Source organism: Octopus sinensis, linkage group LG19 (assembly GCF_006345805.1).
Source record: "Octopus sinensis linkage group LG19, ASM634580v1, whole genome shotgun sequence".
Lineage (NCBI taxonomy): Eukaryota > Metazoa > Mollusca > Cephalopoda > Octopoda > Octopodidae > Octopus > Octopus sinensis.
The window spans coordinates 12,335,234-12,352,138 of record NC_043015.1 but is presented as its reverse complement, the minus strand read 5'-3'; the positions used below and the strand labels follow the sequence as shown (position 1 = coordinate 12,352,138).

The 16,905-nt window shown below is 38.2% G+C and overlaps 1 protein-coding gene across 2 annotated transcripts; it reads right to left on the bottom strand.

Annotated features, from left to right (window-relative positions):
• Window positions 1-4,737: 4,737 nt before the first annotated feature.
• LOC115222361 (caspase-1-like) lies at window positions 4,738-14,304 on the bottom strand. Of its 2 annotated transcripts, XM_036511287.1 has the most exons (3): window positions 13,343-14,304; window positions 5,139-5,163; window positions 4,738-4,755 (listed from the first exon to the last, which is right to left on the bottom strand). In XM_036511287.1, exons 1-3 carry the CDS (start codon window positions 14,023-14,025, stop codon window positions 4,753-4,755), a joined length of 711 nt encoding a protein of 236 aa, XP_036367180.1. In that variant the 5' UTR covers window positions 14,026-14,304; the 3' UTR covers window positions 4,738-4,752. The 2 variants fall into 2 exon arrangements, with proteins under 2 accessions (XP_036367180.1, XP_029648416.1); XM_029792556.2 differs by lacking the exons at window positions 4,738-4,755; window positions 5,139-5,163 and having other exon boundaries at window positions 12,786-14,301.
• Between the last annotated feature and the right edge of the window lie 2,601 nt (window positions 14,305-16,905).

Below are 16,905 nucleotides of genomic sequence, written 5' to 3'. Positions count from 1 at the left end.
GTTACGATACCCTACACTAAGCATCTATCTATCTATCTATCTATCTATCTATCTATCTATCTATCTATCTATCTATCTATCTATCTATCTATCTATATACATCCATACACTAGCGTACCTGGGGTGGGGGAGGGAGCACGATAGGGGCGGTCCGCCCCGAGCGGCACTTTTAAAGGTGGACCACTTTTGGGTCTGAAAGTGCAGGTGTGAGAGAGGAGGAGAAAGTGGGAGATAGTGAAGATAGAGAAGAGAAAAGAAAGCAGGAGTGTGTTTTGCGGGGTTTATGAAGGAAGGGAAAGGAAAGGGGAAAAACCGTTTGAGAGGGAGTGGAGGGTAAAGGAGGCGTGGCTTTTGTATCAGTGTGATCAGACTGGTTTGAGTTTTGTAATTTTTTTTCCCATTTAGTGACTTTTCGGGTGGAGAAGAAAAGGAATTTTTGTCTTCAAGTGTTCAAAATTTCTAATTGGAAAACCAGATGTTGTTTTTGATTTTCTACAGTAAGAATCATAATTACATTCAAGGTCTTGTTTTTAATTCTTTTGCATTTATTAATGTAAGGGGAAGAGAACGGTCGTATGAATCTGGTCAAATGTTTCGATCCACAGTAACACAATGACTAGCAGTAACTTTTCTAATACTATTTAAATAACAATAACATCCAAACTCTCTCATTACACATCGTAGTGCTATTTCAATAACATTTAAACACTCAACATTTGTCCTAACTCTATTTCAGTTACACAAAAGCACAATAACATTCAAACGCTCTCAATCAGAAATAAAGTTTGTTCATAAAAATCTCAACAGATTTCGTCATTTTCTTCAATGTGATACTGTTGACCTAATCCAAAGATTAGCAGCCATATACAGTTCGTGGCCGTTAGCTAGATTTCGTCATTTTCTTCAATGTGCAACTGTTGACCTAATCCAAAGATTAGCAGCCATATACAGTTCGTGGCCGTTAGCTAATCAGCTTAAGCACAAGTGGTCAGAACATCCACCAGCCGCAGATCCAACAAAAAATTTCTTGTGTTTTCTATTTTGAGTCATAGGTAATTATAGGTTTACAATCAAGGAAGTAATGCCATTGTTGTGTTTATTTAATTAAATATCGAGTTCCAATTCGATCGAGGTTGCCTTCACCTTCCATAACACTCCTGAATCGGCAGAATATGTAGCAGGGAAATACTTGAGTTAATTTCATCAACTACATACCTATTTCTTTACTACCCACAAGGGGCTAAACACAGAGGGGACAAACTAGGACAGACAAAGCGATTAAGTCGATTATATCGACCCCAGTGCGTAACTGTTACTTAATTTATCGACCCCGAGAGGATGAAAGGAAAAGTCGACCTCGGCGGAATTTGAACTCAGAACGTAACGGCAGACGGAATACAGCTAAGCATTTCGCCCGGCGTGCTAACGTTTCTGCCAGCTACCATCGAGATCTTGTATATATAGCATAGAAATCAAGATGTATAATTTATTTAAAATAGTTTTCTAGGGGCATAACAGCAGATATGTGTTCTGTACCCTGATAAAAAAAAATTATTTTTAATGATTTTCTTTAAAATATATAGTTTTTAATGAAATTTTCACGAGGTATCGGAATTTATTGTGAAAAATGTTTCGGGTAAGGGATGGAAATCAGGTTTTTGGGCAGTTCTTCTTGGCGCAAACGTGCTTGTGTGATAAGATCTTCCCCAACCATTTGCTTCCTTGTGAGTGGATTTGGTTGATTGAAAGAAGCTCGTCATGCATATATATATCCGTTAATTTTTTAAAAAATGTATCGGAAGTTAAAGTTAACTTTTATTGAAAAAAGGCACAACTACCGTTTTATTCCACACACAGATTTTGTTGCCTCATAACTTCCAGAAAAATGGATACTTTTTAACGAATGTTTCGAATTCAGAATCACTTTCTTTGCACAACTCGGCAAACAGACAGGAGATGAGTGCATTCGCTTTGATGAAGTTCACTGTTTTAATCACGTAGTTTAGATAATTTTTTAAAACTCATCAGGCATGGTTTTCACTATTAGTGCTTGTCGATAAATCGTGCAGTGTATACCAATAGCAGTTGGGAAATTTTCCTTCCCCAAAGTCTGAAAACTGGAACGGCAGCCAAGTATCTCCGGAGCGCCGTCGGTGCACACGTCAATGATATGATCCCAGTCGATATCATGTGCCTAAAAACATTTGTCCATTTTCTTAAATATTTCTCTTGCGGTTGTTTTGGTGCTGAGGGTTTTTTCAAAACAGGAATTCGTCCTCCAGGTGATTGTTATGTGCATAACGTACATAGGCGTAAAGTTGGGCTAAGTTGGAAACCGATATCTTTGCAGCAACCGATGCTGGTGTGTTTACGTCCCCGTCACTTAGCGGTTCGGCAAAAAGAGACCGATAGAATAAGTACTGGGCTTACAAAGAATAAGTCCCGGGGTCGAGTTGCTCGACTAAAGGCGGTGCTCCAGCATGGCCGCAGTCAAATGACTGAAACAAGTAAAAGAGTAAAAGAATAATATATATAGACAGACAGACAAACACACACACACACACACACACACACACACACACTAATATTTCAGGTTTTTCGTGTCATTTCAATAAATTTGACCATTCTGCAGATAACTGTTCACTTATTTTCTGAAAATAGATTGGAGGTGGGGGCGAGTTGGTGGTGTGTTGACTTCTATTTGTAGCAATCCACGTATTTCACTGTGATATCTATCTATCTATCTATCTATCTATCTATCTATCTATCTATCTATCTATCTATCTATCTATCTATCTATCTATCTTCTTATAAAAAGCAAAGTTTGTTTGTTTGTACGTTGACAGCTGAAAACACTAAATAAAAGTGATATTTCAGGTTTTTCGTATCATTAAATTAATTTGACCATTTCGCAGGTAACTGCACTTATTTTCCGAAAACGGATGGTAGCGGTGGTGTGTGTGTGTGGGGGGAGTAGGTGATGCATTGGCTCCTATTCCTAGCAATACAAGTAATGTCTATTTAACTGTAATCTGTCTGTCTGTCTGTCTATCTATCTATCTATCTATCTATCTATCTATCTATCTATCTATCTATCTATATATATATATACATCTCTCTCTCTCTCTCTCTCTCTCTCTCTCTCTCTCTATATCTATCTATCTATATCTATCTATCTATCTATCTATCTATCTATCTATCTATCTATCTATCTCTATCTATCTATCTATCTATCTATCTATCTATCTATCTATCTCTATCTCTATCTATCTATCTATCTCTCTATCTATCTATCTATCTATCTATCTATCTATCTATCTATCTATCTATCTATCTATCTATCTCCTTATAAAAAGCAAAGTTTGTTTCTCTGTACGTTAACCAGTAAAAACACTAAATAAAGTCGATATTTTCACCGTAATGCAGTAGTTTTCAACCGGGGTTCCGCCAGTACAGTCCAGAGGTTCCGCAAGAAGTTACAAAACTGCTAAAATCGGCAGTAATTTTTAATTCTCCTGTGCAGATATGTGTGCATAAGACTATTAAATTATTGCACAGGGGTTCCTCGAGCCAGTGGAATGTTTCCTTGGGGTTCCGCTCCAGCAAAAAGTTTGGAAAGCACTGCCGTAATATATTATACAAATAGGGCATACCTATACAAGAGTACCCCACCGAATTTGTTTTTGTTTTTTATATATATAAATGGATATTTTTCAATAAAATTCTTAACAAATATGCTTTTAATGGTGTAGATTTTTTTTTCGCTCTCATCAAAGCCCAGTCATTTTAATTTTCTGAAACTCAAAGTGGATCGTGGATAGCTTATCCGCAAAACACTTTCACGTTCATCTACTATTGGAACATCTCTTTTACATGTGTTACGATTACAAGAAATCCTATTTTCGATTGGTGAAATGAAATTTGGTGATATATTGTAAATAAATGTTCAAAATTATGGTATGCAATATTGAGATGTCTTTTAACAACTTTTATTGTAAGGGAAATGAGCATTATGATACATACAAATATGTGCCTTATGAATATATTTGAGCATCGTACAGACCGGGTGGCCCGCTAGTATATATATATATATATATGTGTGTGTGTGTGTGTGTGTAAAGACATATATATATATATGTGTGTGTGTGTGTGTGTGTCTCCTCCGCTTGCCAACCATTGTTTGACAACCGATTGTGGTGTCTTTATGTCCCCGTAACTTAGCGGTTCGGCAAGAGACCCCGATAGAGTATGTACTAAGCTTACAAAAAATAAGTCCTGGGATCGATTTCTTCGACTAACCTCCCCCCCCCTTCGAGGTGTTGCTCCAGCATGGCCGCAGTCAAAAGATTGAAACAAGTAACAATAAAACAGACACTGAATTTTCTTGAAACAGATGAACAAAGGCTGACCTTCATACAGTTTTGCACCATATCCAACAGGTTCACTTCGCATTTGACATCTAAGAATTCTGCATTTTGCCTCCCCCACCCGCTTCCTTTTTCTTTCGTTTTACTCCCACCTATAATAGTCACATAGCCTTCGTGGACCCTCGACCTTTTAGGAAAAGCAGCCAAATTCCCCTTAACAATTCAACGCCTTTAAAGAAAGGTGGATGTTGAGAAAGATGACATGAACAAATGCTTTAAAGAATCAAACCACGCCTGTTATATATTTCGGAAAAATTGATAATTTTTTTTCTAATTTAGGCGAAAAAGCAGCAATTTTGAGAAGTTTTACTCTATACCGTTTACGTTACTCTTTTACTCTTTTACTTGTTTCAGTCATTTGACTGCGGCCATGCTGGAGCACCGCCTTTAGTCGAGCAAATAGACCCCGGGACTTATTCTTTGTAAGCCCAGTACTTATTCTATCGGTCTCTTTTGCCGAACCGCTAAGTGACGGGGACGTAAACACACAAGCATCGGTTGTCAAGCAATGCTAGGGAGACAAACACAGACACACAAACATGCACACACACACACACACACACACACACACACACACACACACACACACACACATATATATATATACATATATACGACGGGCTTCTTTCAGTTTCCGTCTACCAAATCTACTCACAAGGCTTTGGTCGGCCCGAGGCTATAGTAGAAGACACTTGCCCAAGGTGCCACGCAGTTCATGACAAGTATTTCATATAAACTCCAGTGAGTCGAAGAAATACTGCGAGGCATATTGTCCTACGTTCGAACGATTCTGTCAATCCATTGACCCCTTCGAAAAATTAATAGTTTGTTTTTTTTCTCTTATAAGCACAAAGACTGAAATTTTATGGTATGTGTGTGTGTAGGACCAGTTGATTACATTGATTCAGTAATCAACTGGTACTTATTTTATCGACCCCGTATGGATGACAGTCAAAGCCGACTTCCCTAGAATTTAAAATCAGAACATGAAGACATATGATAATGCTGCTAAGCAGTTTTGTCCGGTGTACTTAACAATCTCGCTAAGCTCGCCGTATTCATCGAAAAATTAAGAGAGCAATATGCGGATCTCTCCAGCACTGAAGTGTATGAAGAGTGACCTCCCTTGTAACGCTAAATCGTATGTGCATCAGATTTTTCTGAGAAACGGGACATAGGAGTTAATTTTAATACTACTACTAATAATATATAAAATATAATTAAAGGCGCAGGAGTGGCTACATCGACCCCAGTGCGTAACTGGTACTTAATTCATCGACCCCGAAAGGATGAAAGGCAAAGCCGAGGTCGACTTTGCCTTTCATCCTTTCGGGGTCGATGAATTAAGTACCAGTTACGCACTGGAGTCGATGTAATCGACTTAATACCTATGTCTGTCCTTGTTTGTCCCCTCTATGTTTAGCCCCTTGTGGGTAATAAAGAAATAGGTAAGTAGCTTGTTTACCAACCACATGGTTCCGGGTTCATTCCCACTGCGTGGCATCTTGGGCAAGTGTCTTCTGCTATGGCCCCGGGCTGACCAATGCCTTGTGAGTGGATTTGGTAGACGGAAACTGAAAGAAGCCCGTCGTATATATGTATATATATATATGCGTGTGTGTGTCTGTGTTTGTCCCCCTAGCATTGCTTGACTACCGATGCTGGTGTGTTTATGTCCCCGTTACTTAGCGGTTCGGCAAATGAGACTGATAGAATAAGTACTGGGCTTACAAAAGAATAAGTCCCGGGGTCGATTTGCTCGACTAAAGGCGGTGCTCCAGCATAGCCGCAGCCAAATGACTAAAACAAGTAAAAGAGTAAAGGTTTATGAAAAACGAATCAAAACTATAGAGTGACTTTAGAATTTCAGAAAAAATTCCCTCCCCCTTTTTCCATCACACATTCCAAAAAATAGTAAAAGAGAGAAAAGAAGATCCGAAAACTTTCCTTCGTTAATTTAGATCGTATTGTGGTAAATTACAACATAATATCGAAGAAATCTACTTGTTTCTACTGCCTTTGAGAGAACTTAAGTCGAACGAATCGACCCCCAAACTAATTTTTAAAACCCTGATACTTATTCTATCGTGTTGTTTTGCCAAACCGCTACGTTACGGGGACGTAAACACACCAACACTGGTTGCCACGCGGTGGTAGAGGACAGACACAAAGATACACACACACACACACACACACACATATTTATATATATAAATTTAATGCATAATAGAAAGATTTATCTAATCCGAGGACACACACACACATATACAATGTGTTTCTTTCAGTTTCCGTCTACCAGATCTACTCTCAAGACTTTGGTCGGCCCAAAGCTATGGTAGACGGCACTTGCTCAAGGGACCATGCAGCTTCTTACCTCACTGCAACACCTGCACCTAAACGAGTAATGTATAAATATATGTTTTATTTGTGATGCCAAAACCAAAACGAAACACGAGTTTACGACAGGAGAACAAAATAATATTACGGAGATGTACTTACATAGCAAGTGACCTGATCTGAGATCGTGTGCTGGAACGAAAACAATTGCAGCGTGGAAGGTGTTTATAAGCCATTTAAGAAACAGACAAAAACCGTTCGATTCACTTCAACATTTAAATTTAATTTGTCAAAATATTTTTGTCGCTGTTCACCGCGACCTGTTCACTGACAGAATTCCGTGCTGCATCTGAGAAAGTATCCGTTAGTTCATGATATATATATATATATATATATATATATATATATATATATATATATATATATATATATATATATATATATATATATATATATATACATATATGTATGTATGTATGTATGTATGTATGTATGTATGTATGTATGTATGCATGCATGTCATGTCATGTCATGTCATGTCATGTCATGTCATGTCAAGTCACTTTCGAGTGCTACTGGTAACATGTAACCCAATTCAACCTGTTGCATGGTCGTGTCGTCGGCGACTAAACCGGCAACCCCACCAAGCTTGCTTGGTGAGGAGGGTGTTTATTGGACACCCTGCGGGATGAAAAACAAAACCCGTCAAAGGGCGGAGGAACTCTTGAGAGTCAATGGCCATCCAATAAATGTCTTAAGGCTGTATCATGTGCGGGGACATAGAAATAATCGGACTGAATACCCGATCGCGCGGTTAAACCATTGGGAGTGAAAGACTCCTAGCCTTTGTTAGGGCATCCTTCTAGGAGAAGGTAACTCAGGTAACTGGGATAACTCCGAAATAAAACCTGCGGCTCAGTGGTTAACGATGATGTTGACTTGTTCTTCTTTTCGGATTATAGCTGCTGTTGCTTAGTGAGTGGGATTGACTCAGTGCACAGCCTTTCCTCACTTTAAAAAAAAATCTTCTTGCACAGGCATTGCACGATAACAACATTGATTAAGCTTCGCGCAATGGCCATACTCGATAACGAGGGGGCAGCCACCATGTATGTATGTATGTATGTATGTATGTATGTATGTATGTATGTATGTATGTATGTATGTATGTATGTATGTATGTATGTATGTATGCATGTGTGTGTGCGCCTGCCTATACGCATGTATGCATGTACTTACGTATGTATGTGAGTATATAGGAGAATGTGTAGACGTGCCTGTGTGTGTGTACATGTGAACGTATGTTTATGTACTGATATGTGTCAGTTCAAGTTGTATACATGACTGTTACTTTGTTGAAGGCTGTATATATACACACATATACGTGTATATAGACACACACACATACATGTGTGTGTGTGTGTGTGTGTGTGTGTATGTGTGTGTGCGTGCGTTTGTCACTCTCATCACCGTGTAACGGTGAATGGATACAACGTCTTAGATACATATATGCATATATAACCTTATACATATATACAAGTACACACAATCATATAGACACTTACACATACAAATATACGTATAATTTTAAAGTATGCACACATACGCTTATCCATCTCTACATACATACATACATACATACATACATACATACATATATATATATATATATATATATATATATATATATATATATATATATATATATATATATATATATATATATATTATGTGAAATAGAAGATGAATAATCTTGTAGTAGATTAATCAAAAGTTTAACCGATACCTTAGTAGCAAAATCACAGCAGTGAACAGCACGGTTGGAGGTACAACCATCTGGCGTTGCAACCGTGCGTTGGTGCGGATAATTGAACAATAATGTTATATATATATATATATATATATATTATATAATTAGGGCTTAGTAAAATAAATTACTTTGCCACATACTGAACTTAGTAGAAATAGCAACCAAAAAAAATTTTCTTAGCATTTCTACTACTTAAAGAAAATTTCTCTCAGATAATGTTTACTCCAGACAGCTCACGAAGGTTTGGGGGTAAATACAGAAAAATATCACAAGTACATAGATCGTTTGAGTACGTCAACGTTTCAAGATTAGCCAAATAAAATCAGCATTTCTTTCGTCAGCTCAAAATCCAAATTAAGAAATTTTGAGCTGACGAAAGAAATGCTGATTTTATTTGGCTAATCTTGAAACGTTGACGTACTCAAACGATCTATGTACTTGTGATATTTTTCTGTATTTACCCCCACACCTTCGTGAGCTGTCTGGAGTAAACATTATCTGAGAGAAATTTTCTTTAAGTAGTAGAAATGCTAAGAAAATTTTTTTTAGCTGCTATTTCTACTAAGTTCAGTATGTGGCAAAGTAATTTATTTTACTAAGCCCTAATTATATAATGTAATATTTTGAATTCGCCTTAAATGGTCCTTTTACATACTGAACACTTGGTGAAATTGATTAATTAATTAATTTTACCCTCAATTGTTGATATATATATATATATATATATAACTCTTTTCAGGGACAACGATTAAAATTCAAATTTGCTTTATTTTATTCTATTTATTCTTTTTTTTTACATGCATACATATACAATACATACATATATCTACACATACTCATATGTGCATGCATGTACATACTTATACACTAACATACACACCACATATACATCTACACATACGTACATACTTATCAAATAATGTACGCTCATACGGTTATATATAATTGCATATATGTATTTTAGTATCATGCATTTCAACATGTATGTATGGATTACCACATGTAAATGAGAGAGAGGGGTTGATAGAATGCTACTCCCGAGTGGAATCTGGATGTTACTCCATTCGGATTTTCGGTTGAGAGTGGGTTTGTATTCTTGTATACAGACAGCTTCAGTGACCTGTCTCAGCATTGCATCAGTGGGATGTGTGGATAAGATGTTTAACTTAAGTCTCCCTAAGGAGCCCTTGTGGCAGTCTACAGCATGCTGATAGAAGATGGAGTTTGGTTTCTTTTCAATGTAGTTGTCCAGATGTTCTTTGAACCTGTCATTGATACTTCTAGAAGTCTCACCTATGTATGACTCTGGGTTAGTCGCGCAAGCACCTTCTTGGCACTTAATAAGGTATACAGTGCTCTTGATTTTGCAGTTCACATGTGGTTTTGTAGAACATACTGCACAATTATTTCGCCACGTGATTCTATCAAATGGATATGATCTACATAATACAGATTTGATAGTCCTACCTGTCTTTTCTCCAACTTTGATCTTAACGCCAGTTGTGCGCAGGATTTTCTTAAATGCCTTACTTAATTCGTTCTTAGGTGTGGAATCAACAAACATTACACTGTGAAATTTCTTGTTATCATACCAAGTATTAATTTTATTCCTTTTGTTGGTGTCCCTCTCTAACCTATTCCAGAACTTGTTGCGGTATAGAGGGCATATACCGTTTTCGTCATTTCTTAGAATGCGTTCGAATTTTGTTTTCGCTCCTTTGTACACTCTGATTCTATCGTATTGTGTGTATCCGGAGCGTTGCATTCGGAATATGTAGTGCTGGATGTGTTGTCGTTCTTGTAGTTGGCATAGTGGGGATACACTCCTCATTACTCTAAGTCTGCCACTGGGATGTTGAGCTTGGTAGTATTCGACATCGCCGAGTCACTACGGATTACCAGTGGATTAGCCATAGGTTTACAATAGTGTGAGTGGAGCATACAGGGTTTAACAGTTCCGTTAACCATAGTATTTTCTATCCACAGCTCAGTATCTAGGACAGGTAATCTATTACTGGGGTGTTTAGAGGGGTAGTCTACGGTAACTTTTATACTGCTATGGATAGAGTCAGCTATGTGTTGTATAGCTGTCATCACCTGTTCTTCATTTAGTAGAGTCTATATCTGTGTCTGTATTACTATTACGTTTCACGACAAGGTTAATGTCGTCAACGTATCGAGAGTACATAGCTAAGTGGATGTTACGGGTCGTTAGGCAGTGTTCAAACTGTCTGTCCCACCATACCATGAAGAGGTTAGCAACATCACCGGCGATCCCTACTCCAATAGCACCGCCTTTCGTCTGTTTATACAGTTTGTTGTTCAACTTTAAAATATGGGTTTTAAGCGTTGTTCTAAGGCTGACACCGATAGCATGTGCGATTGTAGTTCTGATGTCGTGTGCATCTGAAGGTAGGTAGTCTGGCTTCGTCCAGCCCTGCCAGCGTTCACAGTGGGTCCTTTTGTATGCTGAGGTAATGGTAGGTTGTCTACCTCGTTTGTTACGGGTGGGACAAGCATATAGAAGATTTTAAACGCAACGTATATTACTATCAGGGAGCAAAAACATTTAGTTAATTTATAAGTATTTAACCAAAAGAAAAATACTTTAGTTAAAAAACTTTGGTTAAATAGGTGGGCTGATTTGGCTGTTACCTATATTACAACAAAGCCCATTTAATGTTAGATGAAACCTTTTGTGTACATATAGATATATATGGGTTTTTGCCGAGGGATTAGAGATATGACTGCATATATCTTCGTGTCGTGAGAGCAGAGAAGATTCTGAGTTCATTGTCGACAAACGATTCCTTTTAACTCAGGCTCGGCTGCGACCACTAAAACCTGTCTTTTCATGGACCCCTGTTCCCTCTGTCTGTCTCCTGATTTTGGCGCGCATCTCAGTTTGTAGCCCTGTTGTGGCCAGAAATTCGTCGAAAATTCTTTCGATCACATAATTGCAGCCGAGTTCAAGTAAGTTGCCTGATAGGCTGTGACCCATTTCTCGTTACTAAGCTATCACAGTTTCAAATTTAAGCCCCGCTGTAAACTTAAAATAATCCTTTCTACTGGAGGCACATGGCCTAAAATTCGTGTGGAGGGGGCTGCACCGATCCCGAAAGAATGAAAAATAAAGTCAACCTCGGCGGAATTTGAACTCAGAACGTAGCGACGGACGAAATACCGCTATACATTTTGTCCAACGTGCTAACAATTCTGCCAGTTCGCCGCCTTAATTGTAAGATATAATAATGTGTAAGTCAACAAATACATGGTACATTGGGCAAGTTTCTTCTACTACAGCCTCTGGCCGACCAAAGTTACGAGGACGTAAACACACTAACATCGGTTGGGTACTTTTTGGTTATCTCATCCCCATTTAAAAAATTGGGTTATCTCCCCCACCCCGTTTAATGAAAAATATTGGTACCTTCAGTTATCTCCCCCACCTAAAGAAATTGTTTAACCCTCAATAAAACAAAAAAATAAGGAAAAATTGATAAGCCTGAAAAAATTAATAAACATGAAAACTGAAAACATTATTCATTTTATTGAATCTAATAACATTTTTTTATAACATGCCTATTGAGGAGGCCAAACGCCGAGTGGCTGTGTGGTAAGTAGCTTGCTAACCAACCACATGGTCCTGGGTTCAGTCCCACTGCGTGGCATCTTGGACAAGTGTCTTCTACTATAGCCCCGGGCCGACCAATGCCTTGTGTGTGGATTTGGTAGACGGAAACTGAAAGAAGCCTGTCGTATATATGTATATATATATATATGTATGTATGTGCGTGTGTCTGTGTTTGTTCCCCTAGCATTGCTTGACAACCGATGCTGATGTGTTTACGTCCCCGTCATTAGCGGTTCGGCAAAAAGAGACCGATAGAATAAGTACTGGGCTTACAAAGAATAAGTCCCGGGGTCGATTTGCTCGACTAAAGGCGGTGCTCCAGCATGGCCGCAGTCAAATGACTGAAACAAGTAAAAGAGAGAGAGTAGCACTTTTAATCCAACCTCAATTTTTTAGTGGGTCGGTAACCCAATTTTTGAATGGAGGCGAGTCGGTTGTTAAGCAAGGGTGGGGGAACAAACACAGACATACAAACATACACAAACACATAAATATATAATCTCCGTATTTTTCCACGTAGATTGAAAAGAAAAATTCGAAAATGAGTTAAAAATTAAAAAATTTTAAAAACGTGTTCTTTTTTTTTTTTTCATATTTGGAATCTCCGTCATCGAAAACATAGGAATCCGGTGCGGAAAAAAAATCGGAAAGGTTGGTTCCGGGGTTAGGGGTGACTGTGCACCAGGTTCGCCAAACAATGTTAGTTGAATTTTCAGAGTGAAGAATTATTTTGAGATTTAGCATGAAAATATAAGGCACTTGTGTCCTTATTGAAATTTACGGTAGAAAATAGTTTTAGTTAAACGTCTTAAAAGTTAGATGATATTTATAAAATCAAATTAAGTCTGTAATCATATGTGTTCCTTTTCATCCTTATACATATATATATATATATATATATTCGTATAATGTGTGCGTGCATCAGAAATTCTCACTGTATTTAAGGATCCCATATTACAAATGTTCTACGGTTCAAACTTCAGTTGTTTAGTCAATGTCGACGTAATGTGAGGCATTTGTTTATATTCATTGTATGCTGAATTGTCCGGAATCCGGGAGCCTAAAGAGGCAACGTACTTAGAGACAGCGGTTAAAAGTGTCATGATTTCATGTTCAGTGCCATAATACGTCAACATTTTACTTAGAGTTTGCATAAACCACGAGCCTCCTTCTTCATTTCCGAAAGAAGGATATTTATCACACGATGAATAAGCAACCAGCATATCTGCCATAATTGGAATTTTGGATGACGTTTTTTCAAATCCATAGGAAGCAACATCATTTTGTTCGACCCCACAATCCATCTTACTTCCTCGGCATGCTTGAATAAAGAATAATTTAGGTATTCCTTTTAAACATGGACAACGATCGGGTCTCAGATAAGAAAGTAATTTCTCTAGTTCAGTTTTATCGTCGTATCCATAGATTAGACCTTCTGAGTTACTATAACTTAGTATTGCACAAATAAAACAATCAGAATCAATATCAGTATTATCTTTGCCAAACCTTTGCAAAACCCCAATCATCTCTTCGGTACTTAAATCTGTATTAATATGGATATCTTCTTCCTGTAATCCAAGTCTTATTAATGCCATTTTAAAATCTTGTGCGTCTTTTGATGATCCACCACAAGTAAGTTCCGAGTGTCTGAAAGTTTCATTGTTGAAGATGTAGGCGACACCTCGCTTTTTATGTGTCATATCATATTTATCGAAGCATTTCAATAGTTCTGCTTCGGTTTGTCGGTCGTCGAAATGGTCGCCTGTACTGTCACTCCGTTTTCTCCTTTTTTCGGGTACGGCATCCATGTCAGTCATTGCAGCAATGAAATGTCTTGAATTTAGTTCCGGGTTTGATAACTGAAGCAATAGTTTCTGCCGCCTCGCAACGACTGCCCTCAAATCTCACCTTCAAAACCAGAAAACCCACTTGAGAGCTTACGTGAAATAATTTTCATGAAAATGTTTGTTTCCTATTACGGAGCCTTTGAAAATATTCTCAATTGCGTAAGACCTCAAAATGACACACGTACAACCCATGAGCTTTCTTATCCTCCTCCCATTTCATGACAGTTGGCCACATGTTTTTAAGCTGTTCACGGAAACAGCCGAACTGATGTTTTGAATTCGTCGAGTCATATCGAAGGAATGTCCAAAATGAAAGTAGTATTTAAATTGTTACAAATAAGAATTAACCAAAAGAGCAATTGGTTCTTTTCACTTTCACCGGCAGATTGAGAAATTAATTTTTTGTAACTAAACACTTTCAAACTTCGGACACTGGAAGATTGTGTTATATAAAACATCTTTTACTCTTAGCGTTATTGAGAAAAATTTCTATTTACGAAGTTATTTCGTGTTAAAGTTGTCGTATTTCGGTAATTTCAACCAATCAATGACGTGTATTCAGCTGAATAAAATTACTGTTGTTTGTCAACAACAACTATAGGCGGTGTATATTTCGTTTGTCTCTGTTATTTATGTCATATTTCATCTCAGTTACGTTCGTAATTATAATTATAATTACATACCGAATTTAGAAATAGGAGTTAAAAATTCATTTTCGACTACTGTAAGAATTTTCACGACCGTAACACACTTATTTACGTAGGCAAAGAGAAAAACAATGAATCAACACGACTCTGATTAGCCACAGACGCGTTTCGAGATTTAAGCGTTTTTAATTACTTACTATATATATATATGTATGTATATTGCCACTCAGCCAACAGAAATGAGTAGTACCTGTATTTCAAAAAGCCGGGCTTGTCACACTCTGTGTCATGCTGAATCTCCCTGAGAACTACATTAGAGATATGCGTGTCTGTGGATTGCTCAGTCACTTGCACTTTAATTTCACGAGCAGGCTGTTCCGTTGATTGTATCAGCTGGGACCCTCGTCTTCGTAACCGACGGAGTGCTCCTACATACATACATACATACATACATATATATATATATATATATATATATATATATATATATATATACATACATATATATATATATATATATATATATATATATATATATATATATATATATATATATATATATATATATATATATATATATATGTCTTGAACAGATCATCAGAGGCATCGAATGGCAAGGTGGTGCCAACATCAATGGCGAGCTCCTCACTCACCTCCGTTTCGCTGACGACATCGTACTCATCGCTGAAAACATGGATCAGCTTCAGACCATGCTGACGGAGCTCGACATCAAAAGTTCTGCAGTAGGTCTCAAGATGAACCGCATGAAAACAAAGTTCATGCGGTCAGACAACGTACCAACAGGTTGAATGGTGATCTCGGCAGTGATGAAATAGAGGAGGTGAGAGAATATGTCTACCTGGGACAGGAAGTAAATATGTGCCGGGATATCGAAAAGGAGATCTCACGGAGAGTAAGGGCCGGATGGAAGGCGTTCAATGGCATAAGGGATGTGCTCAAGGGAAGGTTGGACAGGACCACCCGCGCCAACCTCATTAACAGTGCAGTTCTGCCTGCAATGTTATATGGTAGTGAAACATGGGCTACCACAAAGAGAGAAGAGCAAAGACTGATAACGGCTCAAAGAGCCATGGAAAGGTCAATGCTTGGTATTTCGTTGAGAGAGCACATAAATAGCAACATCATCAGAAAGAAGTCCGGCGTGAGAGATGTCATCCCAGAGTATAGATGGGCTGGACACGTCGCCCGGCTTACCGATAATCGATGGACGCATGCAGTTGTCGAGTGGTACCCGCGTGATCGGAAAAGACCAACCGGAAGACCTCCACGATGGTGGAGTGACGATTTCAAGAGGACGATTGGGATCACGTGGATGAGAAAGGCACGATCCAGAGAGGAGTGGACAGCGTTCTGTGACCAGCAGTGTCAAATGGACGCCTGACGGACTGGTCGGTCAAAGTGAAAGTGAAGTGATATATATATATATATATATATACTAGCAAAGATACCCGGTGTTGCTCAAGATTAAAATGGTATGTTTTTTTATTGCTTTACTTGTTTTGGTCATGCTGGAGCACCACCTTTAGTCGAATTTATTCCTTGTACCCCCTTGCTAGGAAGACGAGCTTATGAGAGGAGACCGTATAAGCATATTTTGTCTTCAGGAAGGTAGTGGGCAGAAAGATAGCGGCGAGCTGGCAGAAACGTTAGCATGACGGGCGAAATGCTAAGCGGTATTTCGTCTGCCGCTACGTTCTGAGTTCAAATACCGCTGAGGTCGACTTCGCCTTTCATCCTTTCGGGGTCGATTAAATAAGTACCAGTTACACACTGGGGTCGATACAATCGACTTAATCCGTTTGTCTGTCCTTGTTTGTCCCTTCTGTGTAGCCCCTTGTGAGCAGTAAAGAAATAAGAAAGATAGATTTCTTTCGTCACCTGTCAGCAACGAGAGAGTCGAGGAGGAGGAGTGAAAGAGAGGGAACGGTGAAGAGGAGAGGAGAATTTTAGGGAAGGGTGGAAGAGAAAATCAGAAAGGATGAAGAACAAGAGAGGGAGAGAGATAGACAGAGAAGAGATAGAAGAGTGCGCATCGTAATTATTAAGATAAAAATGCGTGGCATTTGATCATATAATATATATATATATTTTATTTTATTTTTTTTTTATTTAATCTAGTTTCAGCTCACAAGCTGTGGCTATGCTGGGGCACCGCCATTTGGTGTTGCTCCATGATTTTACT